The sequence below is a fragment of the Gasterosteus aculeatus genome, chromosome 17 (assembly GCF_964276395.1).
Source record: "Gasterosteus aculeatus chromosome 17, fGasAcu3.hap1.1, whole genome shotgun sequence".
Classification (NCBI taxonomy): Eukaryota; Metazoa; Chordata; class Actinopteri; order Perciformes; family Gasterosteidae; genus Gasterosteus; species Gasterosteus aculeatus.
In genome coordinates this window covers 1778600-1805136 of record NC_135705.1, presented here as the reverse complement: position 1 = coordinate 1805136, position 26537 = coordinate 1778600, and the positions used below count along the sequence as shown (strand labels likewise).

At 47.3% G+C, this 26537-nt stretch overlaps 4 protein-coding genes and 1 long non-coding RNA gene across 6 annotated transcripts; 3 read left to right on the top strand and 2 right to left on the bottom strand.

Moving 5' to 3' along the window:
• The first annotated feature begins 843 nt into the window (after window positions 1-843).
• cyc1 (cytochrome c-1) lies at window positions 844-4588 on the top strand. Its single transcript, XM_040202770.2, has 7 exons — window positions 844-1099; window positions 2459-2649; window positions 2762-2888; window positions 3076-3233; window positions 3332-3492; window positions 3757-3857; window positions 3972-4588. The coding sequence occupies exons 1-7, from the start codon at window positions 1019-1021 to the stop codon at window positions 4074-4076; spliced, it is 924 nt and encodes a 307-aa protein (XP_040058704.1). The 5' UTR covers window positions 844-1018; the 3' UTR covers window positions 4077-4588.
• Window positions 4589-4976: 388 nt separating this feature from the next.
• hesx1 (HESX homeobox 1) lies at window positions 4977-7466 on the top strand. Its single transcript, XM_040202769.2, has 4 exons — window positions 4977-5887; window positions 6574-6731; window positions 6855-6956; window positions 7068-7466. The coding sequence occupies exons 1-4, from the start codon at window positions 5518-5520 to the stop codon at window positions 7221-7223; spliced, it is 786 nt and encodes a 261-aa protein (XP_040058703.2). The 5' UTR covers window positions 4977-5517; the 3' UTR covers window positions 7224-7466.
• A 395-nt stretch (window positions 7467-7861) lies between these two features.
• On the top strand, window positions 7862-17404 carry ergic3 (ERGIC and golgi 3). 2 transcript variants are annotated; one of them, XM_078092705.1, is made up of 14 exons: window positions 7901-8102; window positions 8622-8692; window positions 8898-8985; window positions 9064-9183; window positions 9770-9866; window positions 9943-10108; window positions 10444-10501; window positions 11817-11831; window positions 12826-12857; window positions 13034-13130; window positions 14991-15055; window positions 15311-15447; window positions 15592-15647; window positions 15734-17404. In XM_078092705.1, exons 1-14 carry the CDS (start codon window positions 8015-8017, stop codon window positions 15811-15813), a joined length of 1170 nt encoding a protein of 389 aa, XP_077948831.1. In that variant the 5' UTR covers window positions 7901-8014; the 3' UTR covers window positions 15814-17404. The 2 variants fall into 2 exon arrangements, with proteins under 2 accessions (XP_077948832.1, XP_077948831.1); XM_078092706.1 differs by lacking the exon at window positions 11817-11831 and having other exon boundaries at window positions 7862-8102.
• romo1 (reactive oxygen species modulator 1) lies at window positions 13440-14809 on the bottom strand. Its single transcript, XM_040202768.2, has 3 exons — window positions 14635-14809; window positions 13844-13974; window positions 13440-13666 (listed from the first exon to the last, which is right to left on the bottom strand). The coding sequence occupies exons 2-3, from the start codon at window positions 13972-13974 to the stop codon at window positions 13558-13560; spliced, it is 240 nt and encodes a 79-aa protein (XP_040058702.1). The 5' UTR covers window positions 14635-14809; the 3' UTR covers window positions 13440-13557.
• Window positions 17405-20422: 3018 nt separating the features above from the next.
• Window positions 20423-24067, bottom strand: LOC144388981 (uncharacterized). The gene is made up of 2 exons (XR_013453282.1): window positions 23928-24067; window positions 20423-23746 (listed from the first exon to the last, which is right to left on the bottom strand). It is a non-coding gene; the product is annotated as an uncharacterized LOC144388981 (long non-coding RNA).
• Between the last annotated feature and the right edge of the window lie 2470 nt (window positions 24068-26537).

Here is a 26537-nt window from a genome sequence, read left to right as displayed (position 1 = left end):
TCATTCTGCAATAAAAACGTTTCAAGATGTCAAGTTTGTCTCAAGACAACAGTCTGTGCTTGTTGTTCGTATCCCACATCCAGTTATTGCCTCTGAACGTGGTTCCAATCTACTCGGTGTCAAACGACTTGAATAAACTTCATGGGAGAGCATGAAATATTTGATATTATAACCAAGATCATGTTACAGCAAATTCACACTGTGGATCAAGTACAACAAAGAGCAGCGATATGGACCATTTACGTAACTAACAACTTGAAACCTGATTTAACAGGATTTTTTTTATTTTGTAAATTGTTACTAAACAATGAAAAATCAAGGTTGCGTAAATCCACCTTGTATAATTTTGCATCAAGCTCGCCAGAATCAGCCTGGATAAGTATTTCCGGTCTGCGATGAGGACTACCTTCAAAGTAAGAGCAAAAGACACGCCACTCAGAGGGCAATGGGAAACACTGCGCAAAGATAAACTCCAGTAAAAACTTGCATCGTTCAAGAGACGTATTAGAGGACGATTAGAACGGAGCGAAGATACCAAATATGTCATGTAAAGAAAAGAAAGCTGTTGCTAATTTGTATTGTTTGACATGAAAAAAAAACGTGTGTGATTATATTTAGTGTTAGTGATTAATCTGCGTTTTGTAGCCAAAGCTCTACATGCACGCGCTGGAAAAAATGCGTTGTGCAAAACAAATATAGATGTCTCTTTCGTCATGAATCGTCCTCCAATTTGTAGTTGTGCGCCTCTTCAATAGTAACCAGCAAGACGTGTTTTCGCTACATTAAATTATTAGCATTATTAGCAGTTATATTTTCGTGTCCATTATTTAATTCCACTTATAGTTTTTCTCACATAATGCTGTTGCTCTCTGTTGTTTTACTCCGGCAGTTGAGACCTACTTGAAAACAGATAACTTCGCGATGGTTGTGCTTATTTTGAAGGCTCAGACCGGAAGGAGTAGTTGGCTGCCTTCGTGTCAGTCAGGGCACCTTCTCTCAACTTAGAACCGCAGAGAAGATGGCGGCGCTACGAATCTCTGTGCTGTCGGGGGGTGGGAGAGCCCTCCTCAGCACGCCGAAAACCATCAAGACCCGAGTGGTAGGTGGATAGTTTAGTCTTCCATTCACTACCCAGGACGGAGTGCGTTTATATCAGCGTTTCGACAAGAAGGAGCTGCTGTGCGGCGCCCTGCCGCCGCCGCGCTAGCTGTATGTTAGCATGGTTGATGTCAGCGCGTTGAGACAAGGTCACTCGTGTTTAAACGCACTTTATGGCTGTCGGCAGCGACTCTGATACCAACTCCTCATATGTTGTCGCTCTCTGCACGTATGCATCGACCCGGCGTCAATCACTGCGAAAACAAGCGCCTTAAATCTAAAACCCGGCAGCCGTCGATACGCGGCGCAAGCTAGCCGCCGGTTAGCTAACGGGACCTCGGCGAGTCGTGTCACCCACCCGGCACATGGACGTGTTAAACTTAAACCTTAACCGCAGCCCAAATACACGGACACGAGGCCGCGCGGCACGTTGGGCGTTCTGGGTGTTTGCGAACCGTTCGACCCTGACGCGGGTCACGTTGCGAAAATTCTCCGGTGGCTAAGGTAAAGCAGCTAAGCGGCAAGCTAACGAGTTAGCATTTCAAGGACTGAAAGGACTTCCGGTTATCAGAGCGGTTTGTTGCTGTTTGAGACCTGGTGGAGGTCGAAACAGGGGATGCTTGGTGAGATGATGTAGATTCCTGTCCGTCTACTGTATTACTGTAATATATAAGGATATATAAACTATAATCCGTGTGCTACTAAAAGGGATTCATGAAAGGCCACTCGTGTGTGTTATGTGATGCCCGCTGCCTTGTTACAGAAGTGAAGGGCAGTTTCATAAGTACAATTAGCATACACGGTGCAAACCAGGACTTTATGTAACTTTATGCTCATTTCAGCTGAATCGATTTAATATAAACTATTTGATCTCCCTTGAATCATATTTCTACCTCGTTCCATAGTGAGGCTCCTCTGTTTGTCATGGGTGAATATCAGAAGATATTTAGACTTTTAGTGTTGTGATGAAGGGGGACGATGTTTTACTGAGATTCCACAAATTGAGATTTAGTTGAATATTTTGTTTACAAAAAAAAATGAATGTATGAATTCCTCCAGACTCATTTATGATCAAATTAGCAGGGAATTCTATTAGTTATGGAAGGTTTTGTTTAACTTAAGGCAACAGTTGTGGTGACTGGCCAACGGTATTTTTTTCCCTTGCATACCAACTCAGATTTAAATATAAAAGTTATTGAAGACTATTCAATCTTGAGGTTAATAATGAATACATTAGGAGTTTTTGCTGACAGGAACCAGTGAAACCTGAAACCAGAGAGATCTTTCCTTCCCTTGTACGTTATTGTGCTTGGAGGATTCTTAGATGAATGAACTCCTGTGATCTTGTTTTTCCTCGTAGGCCAAAATGTCCTTCGCCAGTTTGCCTCGAAGCAAGAAGGTTGCCCTGACGACCGTGGGCGTGGTCACAGCCGGCGGTGCGGGTCTCGCCCTGATGCTGCACCAGTCAGTCAAAGCCTCCGACCTGGAGCTCCACCCCCCACAGTACCCCTGGAGCCACGCTGGACCCCTGTCCTCTCTGGACCATGCTAGGTAGGATGGACACTCCCTCCGTTCTCACCAATGAGCAACTCATCTAACAGAAATTAGAGCATTTCGTCTTTTTAGTCTCACTTTGTCCTCTGGCCTCGCTCCTTTTCTGCAGCATTCGTCGTGGTTACCAGGTGTACAAGCAGGTGTGTTCGGCCTGCCACAGTATGGAGTACCTGGCCTTCAGAAACCTGGTGGGAGTTTCGCACACAGAGGAAGAGGCCAAGACCATCGCCGAGGAGGTGAGGCCTTGTGTGGGCTTAAGGAGAGCGAGTTGGAACTTGTAATTTTCATCACACAAGCCGGACTTTGTAACAGTGAAGCCCTTGTTGATGAATTGTATTGTTCTGTCAGTACGGGTTGACAACCGGCCAGTGGCTGCGGCTACGTCGCATTTGGCGCCGCGCTCACGAGGTTCCTTGTGTTCAGGTCGAGGTGGTGGACGGCCCCGATGAGAGTGGAGAGATGTTCACCCGGCCGGGCAAGCTGTCGGACTACTTCCCGAAGCCCTACGCCAACCCCGAGGCCGCCCGCAACGCCAACAACGGGGCGCTGCCTCCAGATCTCAGCTACATCGTCAATGCCAGGTAACTGCTCGAGGAAAAAGAGAACCTCCACAGTTTAGCCCAAAGTCCACAAGTGGAATCCCCGCTTCTCACACGTCGCGTCCCGCTGCTCTTCTCAGACACGGAGGCGAGGACTACGTGTTCAGTTTGCTCACGGGATACTGCGAACCCCCGGCCGGGGTGGATGTGAGAGAGGGACTCTACTACAACCCGTACTTTGTCGGCCAGGCCATCGGCATGGCTCCGCCCATCTACAACGAGGTGCTGGAGTACGACGACGGTACGTAATGTCGCATGATGATGATGATGTCACGGCGGCATATGCATCCACGTGCATGCATGTTTGTATCGACCCAGTGACGTCTGTAAACCACTTATTTTACAGCAGAGTATTAAAACACCTCAGAAGACACACATTTAACTCACAATAATTTGTTTGTTTGTAGTAACGTTTAACTATCTCGTCCTCACTCGAGGTCTCCAGGAGAGAATCGGTGGGTTGGTTGTCGTGGTTTTACTGATTGCTGTGTGTCTGTTGCCATAGGAACCCCTGCCACCATGAGCCAGGTGGCTAAAGACGTGTGCACGTTCCTGCGGTGGGCCGCCGAGCCGGAGCACGACCAACGTAAACGCATGGGACTGAAGGTACCGCACTTCTCCACTGGTTACACGCACACGAGGCGTTACTTTTATTTCCATACTTTCAGAGTTATTGTTCACATGGATATTCACCAGAGACCCTTAATCTCTCCTCCTCAGCTGCTGATGGGCGCCGTCATCCTGGTCCCTCTGATCTACTACATGAAGAGACACCGGTGGTCCGTGCTGAAGAGCAGGAAAATCGCCTACAGGCCTCCCAAGTAAAGGGGAAGCCGCTCACCCCGTACCTGGGCCTAAAACCTGCCGCGGAGGGCCGCGTTCAACGAGCCCACAACGCTCGCCTCGAGGCGACCACACGGACAAAAACCAAACACCGCCTGACAAACACACTCGCCTTTCTAAGAGGAAGTAGAGAGACGAGAATATATAAATACATGTTTATGTCAAAAGAACCAAGGCCCGTTTTTAGTCGTTGGGGAGGTAGAAAAGCGATTTTTGTGACAGATTTCCCCCGAGAGTTGTGGTTTTCTTGAACGCCCCCTCCACAAAGGTTTGTTTTCATCCGGCAGCGGTTCAGGTCCTGACATCTCGTATCAGACTCTTCGCAACGGCCGACCAATAAGTCGCTCGGCCGCCGAGAAATGGTTGCATTATAGTTTGTGCCACCTTGGGTGTGTAAGTCCATCCCCCCCCCCACACACACAAAGCCACTCGCGGACACAACGCGACCTCTGAACCTCTGTTTTACTGTACAAAATAAATTATCTTAAAGGAAACTTCTGCGTGTGGCGTTTTTTCTGTTTGTGGCAGACGTTCAAAAAGGTGTCGTCTCCGTCGGACTCGGCGATTAATTGAGCGTCTTTCTGATGATTCTCTGTATTTCATGAAGCACGTCGGTTGATAGATGAATTAATGGTCTCAGGTTTTAGGCCCAGACCGGTACAGTCGGGATGAACAACTCGCTCCTTGTGTTCGACACTGAAACATACAAATGTGACGCGTGTGACATTTGTGCTTAAAAGAGCTCTAGAATACTAACGGATATGCAAAGAAAGCGTCCCGGGTTCCCTCTGTTCCACCCAGCGGCACGCTGAAGCTGGGGCTTAGTTCCCTCCCCCTGTGACCGTCGCATCCTTACATTCATCCTGCCGTTCATTGTGGGATAAATAAACAAGTGTGCGCTTCGCTTAAAGCTGCTTCGGGCCTTCATTAGGAGCTAATCTGGTTGTGAAAAGGTTTTCCTCCCTGCTGCTTCTACCTGCATTCAGTCGCTACGAGCTTCGTCTGCATCACAACACACACAGATTAGGCTAATGGTATTAGTGGCTCTCCGTGGATCATTATTATTGCCGGCATTATCATTATTATTATAGTTAGAATAAAGCTCTGTCACAGACTTGTAACTGGAGGACGGACGCATTTTGTACTGTGGGATCTGAACTAATTTTCTACCTTGGTAATTCAGAAGAAAAGGATAGAATTAGGTTTTTTGGTCCTGTGACAGTTTAAAAAAAAAAAAAGTCTTCTCAGCATGATCTCACATACACTTCGCTTCACATGACGGAAAACACACACAATTTTTGTCTCCTGAGAAATTCCCTCATTTTGCAGAGTTGTTGAACTAAAAAAAATCTAGAAACACACACACTCACACACACACAGCACAGATTAGCTGTTGTATGGAACCTCAGGGAAGCTCATTCACATGGAAAAACCTCTTCTTGAATCTAATTGGCGGCCGGTGTGTAAATCCTCCACTCAGCACTCAGCGGTTCGTCTCCCTGCTGCTTCTCATGTGTCTCACACTCAAAACCTGCAGCCAGGTGACCCGAGAACACACACTCCTCTGTGGCGTCGTCGGGGGAGAACATCCACTTATGGGACTTTTTTCGCCCGCTGCCAGCAGTTCTTCATCGTCAGGCGGAGGGCTCTCTGCTCTCGGGGGCCGCGTATTGAACGCCGGGTCGGATCGATCGCCATGGCGTCCGCTCTGGCGGCGTTCTCCATCGATCGGATCCTGGGTTTGGAGCTGCAAAGACCTGGAAACGGCCTGAAACTGCACCGACCGTGGGCAGGTGAGGAGCAGGCGTTTACTCTCCTTTCTACGAGGCATCAGTCTGATGTGAATTGTGTGTGTTTTACTGTGGTGGTAAAAAAAAAAAGAAAAATGCATAAAATAACAAGAATATTGAACATTAGTTTTGTCCTCACAACTTTATTGTATTTAAGCTACTAATTTAAACTAGTATGAAGGCTAAATTATTATTGCAAAAAACATTTACTTAGACCTGAGAATCAATGATTGAGCGCATACAGAAATGTATAAAAGTAAGTGATTATATAGGTGGAAGAAATCTAAATATGTAAAAAGAAAAGAAAAAATCGACTCTACTCATTTTAAAAACGGTTGTGAGTAAAAGTGGCTTTTCTGTAAATAAACAAATGTAATCCTTGTTTCATTTGGCTTCTGAGATCAGTATATATACATACATACGTATATCAGCTCTTCTGCAGCATCTTAAAGGAAATAATTATTACCAGACGCTGGGAAAAACTCTTCAGCACACCTTTTCTCATGCAGCCTCTCTAGTTTCTCCATCGATCGATCGTAGCGTTGCCTCATCGTCCCCAATTAAACAAAAATCCTCTAACGGAAGAAATCTTGTAAAAAAAAAGTTAACTATTCTCATTTGTATTTAGCGCGTAGAATAAGTTGATCCCTGTAAGGTGATCAAAGCGTCTTCATCTTGTTTGTATCCAGAGATCGGATCGGAGAAGGAGAGCAGAGGAAATGTTACGTGTTCTCCACAACAACAACAACAACAACAACAGCAACATCCTCAGCAGATGAACTCTCCCAGGCCGACATCTAACTGGTACATCGGACGCAGGCCGCGCACCGCCTTCACCAACAGCCAGGTAATCGACCAACCGACCAACCGATTAGTGCGCAGGTGGGAGGGACGGATCCCGCAGGCTTGTCTTTGGTTCAGCGCTGAGCTCGGGCACGTGTGAAGGACCTGTGTGTTGATCTGCGTGCAGGTGAACGTGCTGGAGACGGTGTTCCAGGTGAACTGTTACCCAGGTATCCAGCTGAGGGAGCAGCTGGCAGGGAGGCTGGACCTGGACGAGGACAGAATACAGGTGGGCACACGACAAAGAACATCAGTGGACGAAACTATCAGTGGAAAGATTTTATATTTCTATCTAAATATTCTCAATGGACTCATTCATTTTCCATTCTCTCTCTCTCAGATCTGGTTTCAGAACCGGCGGGCCAAGCTGAGGCGCTCCCTGAGAGAAACCCGTCTGCGGCGGGTTCAGACGGCCGTGGCCGACGTCGGGGTCGGAGGTCGAGTGAAGGCCGAGCGGGACCCGGTGGTGGAGAAGGAGGAGGAGCGATGCCGATGATCTCTGATCTGTGGACATTTATTCTTCACTTCCTGCCAAATATCATGCAAAAAAACAACTGTGGAAAAAACAAAGCTGACAAATAAAATTCACAGTTTGCTGCAAAAACACCGGGAAGGAATTTGAAGGAAGCTCAAACGTCTTTTCTGGACAATTTGTAATGTTGTGTCTTCATATGTGAATATGTTTCTGTTCTCTAAACTGTACAAAGTCTGATAAAACTAATTAAAATGATATTAATCTCATATTTGTTTTATTTAAATACAAATATTAACCATAAGGGTTTCACAGAATCCAGTACTAATATATCTTTTTGTTGTAATTATTCCTAGTTTTATTATTTTTTCTTGTTGAAAGAAAGTTTGATTTGAAAATAAAAAACAAGACCGACATGGTATTATTATAATAGTGTTTCAGTTTTCTGCTACTTTAAACTTCTACTTTACGAAAATGCAGAAGCCGACATTGGACTTTTAGCTTACCTACAACATATTTCACATATTACGTTTATTACTATTAAAGTTAAAATTACTAAAAAAGTTTTACATTTTAAAAGCAGAAAACGAAAAGTACTCGTAGAATTGCCCATTTTCAAATAACGTTAATTATAATAATGGAATTAGTCTATAATATTTTATGAAAAAACAGCAAAAGGGTCTGAATCACGCGGCCGTCGCTGATTGGCTGCGCGTGTCCCGGAAGTAAAAAGAGGACCGGTGTGTGCGTCCGGAGAGCCGGAATCCGTCGCTAACGTTTTTTGATGCTCAGCGGGCGGTCTAGCGGCTCGGAAAATGGACACGTTGAATAAGCTGAAGCAGTTTGACGCTTATCCCAAAACTCTGGAGGATTTCCGGGTGAAGACGTGGGGAGGAGCGACCGGTGAGCGGCTTCAATCCCGCGGCGCGGCGGCCATTCACAGCCCGTTAGCCGCTGCGGCTAACAACAAGGCTAGCTCGAGCATCGCTCCCTGTGACCCGCACAGAAGTATTTCACGTTTCACTCTTTAACTGTGGAACGGACACACGGAGGCGTTTAGTAATATCGGTTGTTGGTTGTTATTATTGGTTAATGATTTGAAGAGGCAAAAGCTAAATAGACACTTTCGTGAGGCGTTCTTCTGTGTAGGTTAGAGATGTTCGTTCATCTCTTCAAGCATCTACATTGACATGAATGGAGATGATCATCTTTAGAGTAACGTTAATTGGCAGTTCTCTTGAATCCTGGGCTGCAGATGCACTTATTCTTCATTTATTCTTCCTCATTTCACAGAAAACATCAGAGGAAAGAAAATAGTTTTTGCAGAACGCACACAATCTCTTTACACACAGCTCCTTAACCCACAAACTGTGTGTGTGTGTGTGTGTGTGTGTGTGTGTGTGTGTGTGTGTGTGTCTGCAGTGACCGTCATCAGCGGGGTCATCATGCTGATCCTGTTCGTCTCCGAGCTGCAGTACTATCTCACCAAAGAGGTGAGTTTGTCCGCCTCACACGACCCGCTGACCCTCGAGCTTCAGCAAATAACTTTCTATTTATTTTATAACTGGTCACATCACGTCACTGGGAGTTGTTGACGTGCACGGCTGTAACGTGCTGATGATGCAGAAAGAAGACCAGCTTTCTTTCTCTGAGGAAATGTATGGGGTTGTCTCGTGTGAACTCGGCGTGTCTCTGCAGGTCCACCCGGAGCTCTACGTGGACACGTCGCGAGGAGACAAGCTGAAAATCAACATCGACGTCATTTTCCCCCACATGCCCTGCGCCTGTGAGTAGAGCCGCCGCGCGTCGCTCACGAGCGACCCTCTTCCCGTCTTTTCACCCGTCTTCCCTCTCGCGCGCTCAGATCTCAGCATAGACGCGATGGACGTCGCCGGCGAGCAGCAGCTGGACGTCGAGCACAATCTGTTCAAACTGCGGCTGGACAAAGACCTGAAAGCCGTCACCCAGGAGGCGGATAAACACGGTGCGGTGGGATCTTCGTCGCAGCTTTTGACCCTCTGGCTCTCGCCGCGGGTCACGGATCCTGTTCGCTCCTCCTTCAGTAAACGGAGCGATGCGGTCGAGCTGGACAGTTCAGGTCCATGTTTATTTGAGGGGGAGGATTTGACAGCACAGCACTTTAACAGAGAAACCCGGGCGATGCTGATGCCGGGCGGATTATTGCAGAAAACAAACATTTCTGATCATCAAATCACCCTTAGAACCGTGAATGCTTTCAGGGGGGTCAAAGGCCAACGTCAGGCTGTGATCTGCACCGCGCTCACATGGGGGCGAGTAAAGAGGAGGCCGGTCGGTCACTACCCACAATGCCACTTCTTAGCAACTGCCTTTTTTAAGTCCAAATATGGCTGTTTATGATGTGTCCTTCATGCTGCAGTTAATTAACAATTACAATCAGCAATTAATGAACAACCTCATTTTAGAAAAAAACATCCAGGGGAAAATGTGCAAGAATCGTCCCTCATTCCGATGTTTTAAGAGTTTTGTGTGTGTGGAGGACGGTGGTCGTAAAGGTTTAAAGAGTTTCTGATCGTGGTCTCTGTGTGTAGACCTCGGCATGGCCGACGACGGAGAAGTGTTTGACCCCAGTTCACTGGACCCGAACCGATGTGAGAGCTGCTACGGAGCCGAGACCGAAGACCTCAAGTAAGACACCGCAGGAAGGCGCCTTTTCTGAGAACCTCGTTATTTGTTTACTTCACTTCTGCTTGTGTCTTTTTAGATGCTGTAACACCTGTGATGACGTGCGTGAGGCGTACCGGCGGCGCGGCTGGGCCTTCAAGAACGCGGACACCATCGCGCAGTGCAAGAGGGAGGGCTTCTCGCAGAAGATGCAGGAGCAGAAGAACGAGGGCTGCCAGGTCTACGGCTTCCTGGAGGTCAACAAGGTGCTCCCATCGTTATGTGTGTGTGTGTCCTTCGGTCCCTAATGGGATGACCTCTGTGACCTCTGGAGGACGTCCAACATAGTGATGCATGAAAAGGAAGAATGTTAATACTTTGGGCTGCAAAATGAAACGGTTTTAGTTCACTGATCGTTTATCAGTAACGTTCTGCTTTGGATGAGTCGACTAGTTCAAAAGGGAAACCAAGCAGAACGTCAGGAAAAACCAGTCGACCTCCTCCGCCTGCAACCGTTTTACTGTGACAGTCAAACATCTGTGCCTTTTTCTACACCACATTGACTCTTTTTATGCTTCCTCTCCTTCTCTTTGTGTCTCAGGTGGCAGGAAATTTCCACTTCGCTCCAGGAAAAAGCTTCCAGCAGTCTCACGTGCACGGTAAGACGCGGCGTGCACAGGAGCGCCTTCCTTGGGATGAGATGGGATTTGTCCACTGATGAGTTCCCCTGGTTTTTAAAACACCCGTTTGAAGAAGCTCTTCGCTGGTGCGGGCGGCCGGGCCCCGATTACAAAGTCTATTTGATCCACTTTTTATAGCATTATTTATTCATGCATTTCTTTAAAGTATCATGAGTGCTTATTGTGCAAAGACCTTTCCAGCACTCAAATATACACGACGGTGTTCTGCGGCTGCCTTTACTTTCAGTCTGTTCACTCGTCGTCCCCGGTTACACGTTCATTCACCCATCACTCCGTCATCGGAGCTGATCCGGTTCACCTTAAAACAAATGTGAAGGTGTTTCATCTTTTAATCTTAAGTCTTAATCAACTACAGTCGAGACTCTTGAGTCTCAATTGTTCACGTCTCTAACAAATAGTTCTTTTTGAATTTTGATCCAAGAATCTTCGCTGAAGTTCAGCCTAAAAGCCTTCAGACGTCTCACATCAGATGAAAGAATAATATAATCCCATCAGTTGTAACCAGGATTCTGTGTTTTCTTTTTTTGTTTGAGTGAAAAAGCCTCATCCAGGATCAAAACTAAACTCATGACACTCTCTAACAAATCCGGCACTATTTTATTTTGTTAATGCAAAGAATGTTATCAGACCAACTCAAAGATGCCCATTTTTCATTTGTCTCTCTGTCTCCTTTTTCTTTGCTTTAGCGGCTGTTGCTTCCCTGCTGTCAGTGTGTCAGTTTTCTTATTATTCTTATTTTGACTGCACCGTCTGCACATTAAGAGCAAGAAAACAGCTTCTTAAAGGAATCTTCTCCAGCACCAATTTAACTACTAATTTGAGCACGACTGTAGCTGAATACTAATAAGGAGGAATTTGCTTCTAACTCTTAAAGTAACTTTAATCTGGTAAAAATCAAGAAGTCTGAGCTGCACTAGAAAGTGAGCTTTCTTCCCTGAACGTGTCCGCCGCCCTTTATATGAATTTGTATAGATATTACATATAGTTCATTTGGTCTTCTATCCCTTGTTCTATAATTATAAATAGATAAAAAGCTGTCTGTGGCCTCCACAGGGTCGCGTGTGGACTGAAGGAACCAACTGTCTTCTAACCCGACAGTATCTCGCCTTGTGGCTCTCAAATCCATTTGTCTGTCGGACTTGAGCTTGTAATACTTTTTGAAGCTAAAGAGCTCGTCTTAATATTTTGAACATTTTGTGAGGTCCACAGTGCGATCACGTGGTGTGTTGTCTACCTGACTCATTATAGTGACTCTTCTCTCTTCTTTCTGCAGTGCACGCTGTGGAAAGTAAGTCCATCTTTCTTAACTATCCGGTCATAAAGGCGTAGAAACGTGACAGAGGAAGCGCCTCATTCCTGTTTATCAAACATGGAAAGTCTTTATTATTGTAGTAATAACTGAGTGACGACTTCTACAAAGACCGACAGAATATTTGTTTCCCCACATGTGACTAAATATAAACTACTCATTAAACCCGCTGATGTACCAAAATATCACTATGGTGAAAATATGGGGATTGGGCCGAAGTGATGAGTTGTTTTTAGGGAGCAAATCCAGTGTCTAATCTGTGAGGCTCTTTGAATATTGAAGTTTTATCCTGATGACACTGAAAATGAGCTTAGCAACCGTTTGTTATGTGTTTGCTGCTGTTGTGCTGAGCTGTTACCACCTTAGCAGGCGTGTGGATGGGCACATTAACCTACAGGCTGCATCAGTCCTTAGCAGGCGTGTGGATGGGCACATTAACCTACAGGCTGCATCAGTCCTTAGCAGGCTGCATCAGTCCTTAGCAGGCGTGTGGATGGGCACATTAACCCACAGGCTGCATCAGTCCTTAGCAGGCGTGTGGATGGGCACATTAACCTACAGGCTGCATCAGTCCTTAGCAGGCTGCATCAGTCCTTAGCAGGCGTGTGGATGGGCACATTAACCCACAGGCTGCATCAGTCCTTAGCAGGCGTGTGGATGGGCACATTAACCTACAGGCTGCATCAGTCCTTAGCAGGCGTGTGGATGGGCACATTAACCCACAGGCTGCATCAGTCTGACACCAGAGGAAGAGCGTGAACTCGTCATGTGAGACTTTTCTTGAACTTTTCCCCAACACGCAAACGGCTGAATGGAACGAGCAGAAATCATCACAAACTCACATTTCTGACAGATGCGTCACTTCAGCTACTCGCTCACTCTTTTATTTCCTTTATCCTTTTCTGCCAAGTGTGTGTGTGTTCCAAGCTTCTGGGATCCAGTGATGTGACGTTAAATGTTTTTGTGTTTGCAGTTCACGACCTGCAGAGTTTCGGTTTAGACAACGTAAGTAGTTCAACGGATGTTTTCAGCTTTGCTTGTTTAAGTTTCTGCAACAATTGTCACGTGTTATTTTCCCCATTTAAGCACATTACATGTTTATATAAGTCACCTGTGAGCTCACTGTGGTGATGTATGAGCAGCTCACTTGTCATATGAACATATTTATCTCTGTCCTGCAGATAAACATGACGCATCTGATAAAGCACCTGTCGTTTGGGAAAGATTACCCCGGCATCATTAACCCTCTGGACGAGACGGACGTCACTGCGCCACAAGGTCGGTCCTGCTTTGCTCAGTTTCCATGGCAACGCTCACAGTATCCCAAAAAGCTGAAGTGCAGCAAAGTTTAGAGTTCAAGCTTAATGTCGTCTTGAATAAGGAGTCACTTTGCACTGACAGTGTTCGTGGTTCATGTACGCCATGATGTCTGTTTGCACATCCGAAGATCAAGGAAGGACTTTTCTACGGTCCAAACAGTACGAGATTTGCCTCTACCAGTTTTCCATACTTGTCATGAGCGATTTTCTACAGAAATTCAAACAATCCGAGAGTCACACAAAAGGAACACATCCACTCTGAAAACCATTTGACGGATCTGAACATTTATTGACAAAACTAGCCGGCGGGTTGAGAGCGTGACAGAGCTGTAGTTGTTGGAAGAGTCCCATAGCAGTGTAACGGAGGAGGTTGCTGCTCCTCTTCCTCAGCAGCGGATTCCCATACCGATGGACATGAAGGTGCCAAACGTCCCCCCGCTCTGCATCATGGTCTTCCCCACTCCTCCCATCAGCTCCCTGCCGCGCATGCCGATCCTTCAGGAGGAAGAGAGAGATTTTTTTAAATTCAGCATCTAAAGAGACGCTTCACGTCTTTTCGTCTGGATTTCTGTTCCTCTGCAACGCTTTGATTGGCTTGTTAAAACCAGGGGAAAAAACACTGGTCCTCTACAGAAACAAGCCCAACTTGGTGAATGTGCGATTGAGACCTACCTGAGACAGGAGAAGGTGCCGAACATGGCGCCTGCAGCCATCCCCACCGCAAACCCCATCATGAAGCCCATCTTGACCCGGTCAAAACAGCTGGGCTGGGTCTGCCCGTACGGACCTACGGCCACGGGCATCTGGGACGGACGGGACCGGGTTAGACATGAGAAGACAACCGATGAAGTGACCTGCGGTCCTGATCTGAATCAGGGGCCGAATACTGGACATTTCTCAAGGCTGCTTCCTGTCTCGGTACTTTGTACAAAGTACCGTAGTTGGTGCCGCTTCATCGGGAGAAAATCACAGCTACGGAAGCAGGAGACGGACAAACAGTCGGACGTTTGACCTTTGGATCTAGCAAACTAACTAACGTGACTGAGTTGGTCATTTCTTACGCGATCTAGTCCACATCGGCCATCTCACTTACTGGTTGGTGAGCTGGCGATCCAAACCAGCCACTAACCGCTGAAACGTGTGGTAGTTAAGCTGCTCGTCAATGATTCCACCGTGTGAGACTAGCTAGCGAGCTAGGCTAACGTTAGCCAGACACAGTCGGGCAAGAAAAAATAATACCCGCCTGTTCGATTCTGTACAACAGCACACCATGATTAATCTCAACCTGTAAAATCTACCCGTAATGCGACCGGGTGGGTTTGTTGTGCTGTGTTAAGGTGCTAGCAGCATGCTAGCTGACAAGCATGCTAGCTGACAAGCTAACGCTACGTAACGTTAACGTGTGGCCTTGACACACAATCCCGTTTCCTGCGATAAATAACGCGATCTGTAAAGAGTTTTACCTTCACGCGTGCGTTTAAAGGTTCGTGTGTCTCGTTTTGAGCGCAGCTGCGTTTAAATGCCTTTTCTATCAAACCTTCATAACCGGATGGAGGAAGAGAGGAAGAAGAAGAAGAAGAAGAGGAGGAAGGCGAGAAAAGGAACAGCGCCACCCAGCGGATCGGTTCATTTACATTTTTTCTTAGAAAAGTTTCTCTGGAGGACGAAGGATGACTGGGAGGGAATCAAATCTCAAGGACGACATATTCAAAAACAAGAACAATCCTCCATGACAACACACAAATAAATATTTAGACCGACGACAACAACAACAACATGTGTTTGGGTTTGAACCCCGGCTTCGTTTCTCTCCCCACAGCATCCATGATGTACCAGTACTTTGTGAAAATTGTTCCCACCATCTACGTGAAGACTGACGGAGAGGTGAGTTTGTCTTTGTTTCCTCTTCCACGTCAAACCTCAATAAATGTGTTTTGAACTGAGAAATGTTAACATACAACCTTGTGTTGCCTTTTCATAGTTCTCATAACCTCATCTGTAGTTGGTTTGTAAACACTGAGGTCCAGTTTAGTGGGTCTCAACCCGTCTGTTTCGCCTTCTAATTCTTCACCCTAATTGAACCTGCCGTCCTTCTCTTTTATCTCCTAACTTCCCTTTTGCGTCTCTTTTATTCCGCAGGTGGTAAAAACAAACCAGTTCTCCGTCACCAGACACGAGAAAGTGGCCAACGGGCTGATCGGAGACCAGGGCCTGCCGGGCGTGTTTGTTCTGTACGAGCTGTCGCCCATGATGGTTAAATTCACCGAGAAACACCGGTAGGATCTCGCAGAGCAAACCAGTAGAGTCCAGATTGGTTCCCGAGTGGCCGGTTTCCTTAAACATTGAAGTCGAGTTATAATAGAAACAGAACTCCTTAGAAGCGATCACTAACATGATGCTGTCTCTCTGCTCCTCTTCAGGTCCTTCACACACTTCTTAACGGGAGTCTGTGCCATTATCGGCGGCGTGTTCACAGGTCTGATGAGGCGCCGCGGAATGAACGACATGCAAACGAAGCGGATGAAATGTGACTCTTCTTCTTCTCTTCTCCTCCTCCTGCAGTGGCCGGTCTGATCGACTCGCTCATCTACCACTCGGCTCGGGTCATCCAGAAGAAGATAGAGCTGGGCAAGGCTTCTTAACGGCGGCGCCCCCCCCCCCCCCCCCCGAAAGAAGAGGCCGGGTTTGTCCTTCTGACGACGAGTGACAGACGTACAGAGAGCCGATTCAAAGCAGACATTTTTTTAATTCCTTTTTTTTTGTGGTTGTGGATAAAAACCACTGGAGAGGAAAACCTGCGGGCGTTTTTCTTCTTCTTTTCTTTGCTCTCCGCTGATTTGAGGCGAGAGAGACGGATCGTTTTTAACCTTTAAATCCAGTAACCTGAAGCTGATATTCGACCCGACAGAGACTCGCGTTCTCCTGTGCGGTTTTCTTCTCTGCACGGGAGAAAAGAATGATTCCTGGATGACCTGTTCCTTTATTTAAAGACGTCTCAAAATGACCGAAAAGAAACCGCCGAATTAGCGCCACTTACAGATTTCAGTCCCCTCGTAAAAAGTTCCTTCAGTCGGCCGAGACGTCCACGCGACAGATTCCTTCATTTAAAGTTAGACGTTTCTTATATATATATACATATGTTATTGTGCCACGACGACGCCCACTTCCTGCATGGCGACCCTCTGAGCGCTGATTGGCTGCCGTGTTTGCGCGTCGTAGCGTCTTTAATCGGCGGGTTCTGCCCCGTTAGCGCGTGAATGGGGACAAACTGACGTTTGTGTTGAATGAAATGAGCCGGCGGCGGCGACGACGACGTGTCTCCGTCTTCTATTTGTGGAGCTCTGCGGCGTTTCACCACGAGGACGAGTCCCGGGCCTCGGCGTCCGGTCCCGTAATGGGCTCCGGAAAAAGAACCCGCCCCCTTTCCCCGGGTTAATAATACGAAGGTTATGGGGGGGGGGGGGGTTGCACGACCATCTAGCGTGACCATTTGCGCGTGTGGGGGGCGGGGCAGGAAGCTCCCGACCACAAGAAGACGTCGGTTTGATTCCCGACTCGGCGCGTGAGAGCCAGATGTCGGTCTGTTCTTTATTCCCTGCGGGTGTTGTTGGTTAAAAGGTTGTGGGGTTTTTTTTTCTTTTGCTTGGAAGGTTCGTAACTACAGAGCAGAATGTTTTTATTTTAAATCTGTCCACAAAAAGGTGATTTACAGACGGAAACTACTTCAAACGCTCTTTCCTTACAGCCCTGGAAGTATTGGTGCGTTCGAGGAGGATTTCAGTTGGGTTTTTTCTGACCGAGCTGGAAGAAGACGTTTGTTACGCTGAGCTACTTAACGGGAAATAAGGAAGCAACAAACGCACGACTTTCACCCAGGAGACGGAGCAGACGTCCTAACTACGAACTCACCAACAGATTATTCACTGACAGTTTAGGAACTTTAAAAAGAGAAATTTTAAGATTTAAACCAAAATGTCGACACGAGGCTCGTCTCTGCTCACTGGTGGACTGAAGGGAGCGCCGACCCACCGAGGGTCCCTCCTGACCCCTGGAGGTCAAATCAAGCTCTCTGGGTATTAACGTGTGGATGAAAGTTGTTAATGAGTTCCAATTGTGTGTCTGCGTGTGTGTGTCTGCGTGTGTGTCTGGGCAAATGTATTTATATTTTGATTGTCCTCAAGCCGTTTTTAAAATGACAGACAATAAATGCTGAATACACCAGCTTCACCCGTCCGTCTCGTCTTGGCTTTATTATCTGGCGGTAGAACGTATCGTGAGCATTATGAATGCAGCAGTTTTGTTTTATTCTTGTTTGTTTCCTGCAAACTTGCAAGCTTGAATTATTATACAAATAAAGAAACTGTGCACATGCACGGGGGCATAAAATACTACAAAGCAGAATATTTAGGTAATATACAGCAATTATTTTATATCCCATCTTTTTTCCTGCTGAAATGAGTCTCCAAACAAAACACCTTCTTCCCTAACTTTGATTTGTTGCGTTACAGCTGTTGGCCACAGGGGGGCGAGCATGTTCTTCATAGTTCTCACTGTTTAAATGAAGGTCCCCACACAGACACAACCAGGCACAGAACATCTGCATAGAATTACTCCGGCTGAGTAACTTCCCATGTGTGTGTTTGATACTGGAAGGGATCTGGTCTGTGTATCTCATTAAATCCATCACATGAAGACCTCCTCCAGGTCCTTACTGGCCTTTTAGAGGCCTCTAAAGGACCTCCATCAGTAAACGAGGCCCTCAGAGAGAGGAGATGGTCTGTTTCTACGCGGTTCTTCCTAAGGCTCTTCGTCGGTTCTACCAAACTCCACATTAGAGTAGTTTCCTTTAGAAAAGTCGAGTCATTTCCTCACACATTCGTCTGGAAAGGTGAGGAACCTGAAGGATAATTCTATTTTAATCTCAAAGATGTGAAGCTGTGGAGTATTTGGCGGGGGGGGGGGCACAGGAGAACACAAGGGAAGCATAAAGAAGACAAATGTATGAGAAGCGTTTCTGTCAGTCGGGTGTGGCCGGTTTTAAGGGTCTATTTTCTGGACGTTGGAGTGGAGGGTTTGAGGGTTTGTGGGTTTCGGGGGGATTTCAGGTCTTTAGTTTGGGTTTGAGGTTGTAAATCTCTTTGTTCTATCGAGTTAGAGTTAAGATTTAATTTGACATTTAGGACTGAGGTTTATTTAGAGGGAGCTAGATTTAGACTTTGGCTTATGGTCCAAGTGAAGACTTGAAGCTGAGGCTTAAGGAGGTCGGCTCCAGTTCCAAGAGGAAATTCCTAAAGTTTTACAACCGTCGCTGAGGAAGCTCATACATAGACGTTTAAGCCCCGCCCACCCCGTTACCTGCCTGGCGACCAGGACGATGGGCAGGTGCTCCCGGCGGACCTCGTTCCCCCACTGGGCCTCGGTGGAGGGAGGTCACTTCAGGGGGGAGAGTCCGGTTAGCTTTTTTCACAGTTATGCTAAGCTAACGTGATACATGAAGTTCAACATCTGATATAAAAAGACAGTTTCTTTACGATGAAAGAAATGAGGATGGAGGTTCTGACTTTAGTGTTTCCAGCCCAGAGCTCGCTGATCCATCTTTTGATTTATCGTTTGTTTGGGTGGTCATTACACAACTGTACAGCATCATAACTGGGAACAGACCATCATGACAGAAGCCTCGCTTTTAATCCAACACACACACACACACACACACTCACATTTGACTGGAGCTGTTGCTCAACATTATCAGAAACCAGAAATGATCCCCTGACATTGACAAACCTGGACCTCACAAGTATAGTTTGAAAAAAGAAGACAGACCGACTCAGGTTTGTGTGCGTGTGTGTCTGTGTGTGTGTTTCGTGTGTTAATGTCAGTCGTGTGTCAGTGTGAACTGAAGAGTTAAAAAAAAAAAAAAAACGTTTCTGTCAGCCGGGTTCCGACTCCTCGATGGAAGCAAAACACGTGAAGGCTGGTAACAGGCGGGTTTAAAGTGTGACTCCTTCCGGTTCCAGGCTCACCACGCTTCACGTCACGCTTCACGTCACGCTTCACGTCACGCTTCACAAGGCCTCGGCCATCATCCCCACCCCCCAAAAAACCCAATGACTCCAGGCCCGTCACCCTGATCTCTGTGGTTATGAAGTTGCTTTAGCACGTTGTCCCACATCAAAACCCTGACCAACGCTCCCCATGACCCCCTGCAGTTCAGCTACAGAGCCAACAGCCCCCCCCTCCCCCCGGGACTCGTATCTGGTGTGGGCATGCGTCCTCCTGAAAGTGGGATGTTGAGCATCTGGCGACCTGTGCGGATTTAACTTCCATCAGCTACGTCACCACGAAGGCTCAGCCGATGGTGAAGTTCACCGTCTCAAAGACAGTGATCCCCGGCCGGTACGCTGCGGCCACTGCCAAGGACACGGCTGCACAACATGTTTGTCTCTGTCTTCCAACAGTATCGTACTATTGCAACGTGGTAAACCTGGACTAAAGTCTCATTCTGATCCTTCTTATTGATTCCCAGACACACATCGGCCATTCTGTTGAAAATGAAGTACACAATCATGACTTGTGATGCTGAAATACACAACATTGGCTTGATTTTTTGGGGGGGGAGTGCTTCCCACACCCTGGGAGCGTCCTTTTGCCTCCCCTGACGTACTTACTGGATCCAATGAATAAACAGACGAGATAAAATACAAAGTAACTGTGGAACAGGTCTGATATGTCAGTAAACTGATCCGCAGACTTCCCCCCCGATGCTTCTCTGCGTCACTTATCTTCTCCGGCCAACGCCGAGGTTTAAGTGGAAGCTGAGTTCCGTTAGGGTGTGGTCAGCATAACTTCACTATCTCCACACAGTGTAACTTGGAAGTATTCACAGGTCATAGTTGGATCGACCCGTTCTGAGCTTCAGCGGGCCCCTGGTGGGTGTCAGCTGTGTGTGTGTCTGTGTGTTAGCACACTGATCCAGCTACTTCCCGTCTCTGGATTATGATGCCATCAGTGCCCTATCAGCTGGGATCTACCAGCTACGGATGTTAGCTTTGGGATTCACACACACACACACACACACACACACACACACACACACAGTGGACCCCTCACACACGCAGACACACACTCACACACACCGGCTGAAAGGGACAAAAGGAAAACACGTAGTCAGTTGTTCTGTTGGCCAGATGTGTTGGTTTATGAATCAGAACCAGTGACTGGGTTCATTACTCAGAAAGAAGCTTCCAAGACAGATTTAAATGTAGAGATTTACATTTTATTGAACGACAATAAAATTACCTGGACATTTTTACAGTGTGGCCCACAGGCTCAACAAGAAGAAATACAATAACTAATTAAAAACAAATAACAGCAGTCAGACTACTGAATTGGTTCCACCCAATAAACTAACGCAGGTGTAAATGCCTCATTGATCCCAAGACTCTCGTTCTGAGAAAACAAAGGAAACAACAGGAGGGTTGTGAAAGGAAAACATGGAGATCCAGAGATGAACTTCCTGTACTGATTTCCTCTGCCAACCAGATACGGACGGTTTTAGGAAAGACGGCACTTCCCTCAGAGGATGAACAGATGCATTTGACTCACCGGGTCGTCTGAAGCAGCTCTTTCTTTTTATTTTTTGCCTCTGATCCACAGTGACTCACTCTGAGCTCACAGATGATTCAGTTGGAATGTTTAAATCTCCGCTTCACGGGCATAGAGGTGGTCTGGCAAGTGTTAAAAACATAAACAAGTCCTTAGATCAGCTTCTTTCCGTCCCTCCGTTCATCTTTCCGTCATTCGGCTCATTAGTAGAAGTTTAGGAAGTTCACCCTTCTAGAGGTCCTGTGAAGCTGTAGTCCTCTTAAGAACATTTGTCCCGGAGAACCGCTCAGGCTGAGGGCTTTGGACCTGTTGGTGTCGCTAACCGACAAGTCATCGGGTATTTATCCTTTGGGGACCATGAATGCGGGAACGCTACCAAATCCAATCTGATGACTGTTGGGATATTTACTCTCAGATTGACCCCCACTTTTTATATGACTGTCCAAAAGCCCCAAAATGTAAACAACTAAACCAATAAATTCCCTCAGCGCTTGTTGCATCTTGCTCGCGAGGCCAGGATGGCAGTGCCTACATGTCCCAGGATGCATTGCACGCAGCCTTTTGGCCACGGACTCTCGGATGGCCTCGACCTCCCTCGGCTTCAAAACTGGAATACGCACAAATACGTATGGCTGACAGTTTAATTCAGTGGTTTCAAGTTGTGCTATGGTCAGCCAACGAAACCCCGGCAGAAGGTCCTGGACCCACGCTGTTGAACCCCAGAGTCACAGCTGAAGGTCCTGGACCCACGCTGTTCAACACCAGAGTCACAGCTGAAGGTCCTGGACCCACGCTGTTGAACACCAGAGTCACAGCTGAAGGTCCTGGACCCACGCTGTTGAACACCAGAGTCACAGCTGAAGGTCCTGGACCCACGCTGTTCAACACCAGGTCCTGGACCCACGCTGTTCAACACCAGAGTCACAGCTGAAGGTCCTGGACCCACGCTGTTGAACCCCAGAGTCACAGCTGAAGGTCCTGCTTCCGATTCCGTTGGATGTGTTGGTCCACCAACTCTTGGCTTGAAGTCCAACATTATGTCACTGATTACACAGCGTTAGATTACAGTGCAGACTTCTGTCTTCAGTCCAAGCTTCATTTCCAAATGTCCATCCATCTTCATACGGGGCCGCGGGGGGGCTGGAGTCCATGCCGGCTAACGTCGGGCGAGAGACGGGTTACACCCTGGATGCTGATCTATAATTGTAATCACAGATGAGGAATTGAGAGTCTGAGAGACTGTGATTCCTCCACTTCAAGGCTTGTTTTGTTGTGGAGGAACTGAAGGCAGCAGGCGAGTCGGTGACTCAGCTCCCATCAGGCCTTTTTCCAAGACCAAACAAACCATCAAGTTCTTCATTCAACACGCTTTAAATAAATATTAATGTCCAGGATTGCGGCTGCCCGGCTGCGGTCAGACTGCTGACCAAAGCTTTTTTTTGTTCATGTCTGCGATTGTAATGTTGACAATCACGGGGGGGTTTCCTGAAGAGTCCTGAAGAGTCCTGAAGAGTCCTAATGAGTCCTGAAGAGTCCTGAAGAGTACTTCCCGGGACCCAAGTCACTATTCAGGATTCTCTGAGCAGATCACTAATTCAGCTGCAAAAAACCATAATAAGAGGGCAGGTAAATTATGACATTGGTACAAAGCTGCAAGGCCTCCACTGTCGGCACACGAGTCACACGTGAGGTAATCGAAGGTGTTTCTGTTCTTTTTTCATCATAATCAGTCTGCTTAATGTTTACAATACAAGTATGTTGAATTAAACATGTTTAGGACGAGTTACTGTGACAGTTTCTGCTTCATGTATCATTGAGAATCTGAGGGAGGAAGAACAAAGAAAAGCCGTAGACTGAGAGAAAGAAGAAGAAGAAGCGGAGCCTGATGACGGATGATGAGACGACCTAGATGAGCATTTAATAATAGATGAAAGCCTCTCTTCTGGAAAGCAGGAAGTTGATCAAAAAAAAAAAGGCCCCCACAACCCACATGGCTGCTGCTGTTCAGATCAACGTTTGTCTCTGGCCATGAAATCCGCTTCATTTCCTGCTTAAAGAATGCCGGCGTAATGTCCCTCTCCTACGCTGCCAGAACAAAAGACCCTTCAGCGGGTGTGAAAGGTCACGTGTTGACGCTCTGACAGAAAGCAGCAGATCTCAGTCCTTCGTTCAGGTTGAACTTTGTCTGTTAGAGGTAATGTTCTTTAGTCCATCGTGGGGTTTTTAACCTCCTCTTAAAGACGAGAGTCAGATGATCCAGATGATCGTTCTGACTCTCCTCTGTTCAGTGAGGACGAGGAGGAGGATTCTGGTGACCCCGATGGACGTCTCCACCCACGGAAGCGAACAACGGATCCTCCAACTTTACGGGATCGTAACTACAGAGCGTTGCGAGAAACGCCTCGATGGCGAATGAACACCTGCAACTTCCACTGCTTCCGGCGTCAGACGGCGTGCGGAGCCTTTGGATGGAGCGGCGCTGGCGAGTTGGCGCTCTGCACGGGGCGAATTGGCGAATTGGGAACAGCTGGTGGTGCCGAGAGGATTCCACAAGTGTACGTTTACCCCCCCCCCTTTCACTTATTTACTCTCTTTGTATATATGTGGTAAAAAACCACAGTACCTGTCGAGTTTCAATCATGCAAATGTCTTTCCATGACGGAGCTGTTGGGACGCCGTGTCTGTGTGGGGGGGGGGTCCCTGTCTCCAGCAGCACGGCCCATATTCCATCATCAGACCTGAATGCAGATGTGAGGCTCTCACAGAATCAAAGGGCCCCTTCAGCTCTCGGTGGTTTCTCGCCGTAAATCCTGTGGGATCGAAGCCAAACACTCGGCAGCAGCACAGGACGGCTCATTTCTTTATTTGATCGGTGAGGAAGCTCTTCACGTCTCCACGCGGATCAATCCTCCCGTCGGTTGTCACGGCGATGACGACGTGGTGGGATGCTCAGGTAGTGGAAGAAGAGGACGTCTGATGAAGGAAAAAGTGTAAAAACCCTTTGAATGAATAAAAGTAGTTCAACGGATGTGATGAGAAAATATATTGTTGGAATAAAGATAAATGTTAAATGTTAACGTTTTGAATCACATGATGGCTGCAAGTCACTGCTGGTAATAAACAGAAGTAATTGACTACATAACTTTCACCTCACCTTTTTTTTTAGCCCAACCGTGTTTGAATCCTGTTAGATGAAGAAACCTTATTGTCTCACCGAACACATGAAGATCCTTCATCTGGACCCAAGTCCATAGTTGCTAGAAGTGAAACTGGGATTTGAGCCGTGAACATCTGTAATTTAAGGCGGTGACGGAGGACGTCTGTCTAGGAAGTCAGGTGTGGAACCTGTGACGACCAGTGACCCATATTCCTTTTATTCAGGTCCCTGCAGCTGCAGCCACGCATTCCTTTCCCGTAATAGAGCGAGTGTTGGATTTCATCCCGGCTGCGTTACGTCGATCGTGTCCCCGCGGTGATGACACAGCCACACGTTTCATTGAAAAGGCCGGCCCAGCGAGGCACGTGGAGGGGGGGGGGGGGGGCAACCGGCGACATTGGCGCCATCTCTGCTGAAGCATGTGGCCGGGTTTACTCGCGGCCACATGCTTTTCCCTCCAGAATTGTAAGTACATCATATTTTCTCTTTCTTCGGAGCGGCTGAGTGACGCCACGACGCAAACGCTCGCCGGGCAACGGTCCAAAGTCCAATGTGTCGCCTCTCTTGATCCCAGAAGATCACCCAGTGAACCTGAAGGAGGAGGAGAAGGGCTCTTGGGTTCAGTGTGTGTGTGTGTGTGTGTGTGTGTGTGTGTGTGTGTGTGTGTGTGTGGTTGCAGCAGCAGCAACTGTTTGCCGCCAAATATGGCGAAAGGAGACGAGTGTCCAAAGACGCTCTGTTCCCTTCATCCCACGGCCGGTTCCTCTTCACTGGCGTCAGCTGATTGTTTCCCGCCTTCGTCCTCAGACACAAACAAAGTCACTTCTTAACGCATTGTGCTGAAAAGCAGCAAATTCAAACGTAATAAAACAGACGCTACTGCGCGACGTAATCAGCTGTGATGCTCGCCACGAAAACATGTTACTACGGACAGTTTTTAGATAAAGGCTGTGCCTTTAAAAATAGAACCAATTAAATATTAAGATATTCCTTTTTTTTACGTGTTTCCGCAGGAAAACACGGACAATTAGTTTAACCGTTCCTGATATGTGGCACCAAACTTTGTGTGAGGATGATAACATCTGATCACTTAAGATGCTTAAACTGTCCTCTCTGCCCCCCCCCCCTCTATAAGATGAAGCTGAAATGCAAAAAAAAGTTGAAAATGCATCAAAGAGGGCAGGAAAAAGGCCACTGCAGAGCACGAGGGTCAAATGCATAAAAACAAATGAAGATAAATGAATTTATTTCTGCCTCTGTGTCTCTTTCTTCTGCTAGACCTAAAAATAAAGTCCTCTGGTTCCACCACTCCACCACGCTAGCCCTGATCTCCCGCCATGTTTCCTCCTACTCCAGTTCCTAGAATTTCACTTTCAGGGAACGTCGGGAACGTCGACGAGCTGCCAAAACCAGAAAGTGTGCTCGTCCTCAGGCGCCTTGTTCCGCCTGTCTCTCCGCGGTAGTGGTCCACGTGTGAGACGCTGGGCCCGTCCTCTCACTGGGCCTCCTGTTGACCTGTCTGTCGTCGCCTCACGTGAACTCTACAGCCTCTATGTTTTAAACCAGTTAACATGCATCCATGTCTACCCACATGCTGTGAATGTCTCATCCGTTCAGTCATTCACAACAATTCAAAACGATGGTGTGAAGCGCAAAAAAGCTTTGACGCAAAGCAACAAAGTCACAGAGGATTTTTTGCCAAATCTCAAGTCGTTTGAGTGTCTTTCGGGGGTGTTTTTTGGTTCCACAGAACCAAGGTCCACGCCTCTTAGAGAACAGCTGGTTTAGCAGCTGGAGAGCCAGACGTTCCCCCCCAGGAGGTGGTGGAGACCCAACCAGAGCTAAGAGGGAAGTGGCAGCTGTTGACAAGCTGGCTGTGGCCCCCACAAAGGGGAAGATGTGTCAATGTTGGCGGTGGGACCGTGCGCCATCTTGATAGTCGGGCAGGACTTGTTTGAACCAAAAAATCTCACAACTACGGCCATTTCTTTTTAAACAGTGAACACTAGAAAGTTCCCCAATAAACAGTCGAAAAGCTATTAAAATGTCCTCGAGCTGCTTCCTTAAATATTATAATAACCGCGCTGAGAAAGGGGCATGTGATGAGCCACTCGGGGGGGGGGGGGGATCCCGGGGCTGAACGGGTGTTTGCGTCGCACAAAGGAGCGTCTGTGGTTGTGTGTTCGGAGGCCTGCGAGGGCTTAACTCCGGCTCAATAGCACAGTGTGTTTCGTTAATGTGTAACAGCACGACTGTACCGTCGGGGGGGGGGGGGGGGGGAGGAAACACACAATCAATAAACACACAAATATGAGAAACATTCCCTCGTGGATATTTTGCATCAAACCGTTTAGAGTCAAACGGATCATAAAGTAGAGCGTACTACAGGGCGGGGCTACTATATGATTGACAAGTCTGGTACCTCGGCGCCCATGTTTTCGCCCTAACCCTAACCCTAACCCATAAACCAAGATGCTGACGACCAAAATACAGAACATAAGCTTCAAAGTTGCGGCTCACAAACAAAGGGGGGGGGACTTCGCAGTAACCACGTCCAGTTCTTATATAGTTCTTGTATAGAGGACGTTAGTGGTGTTGTGAAGCAAA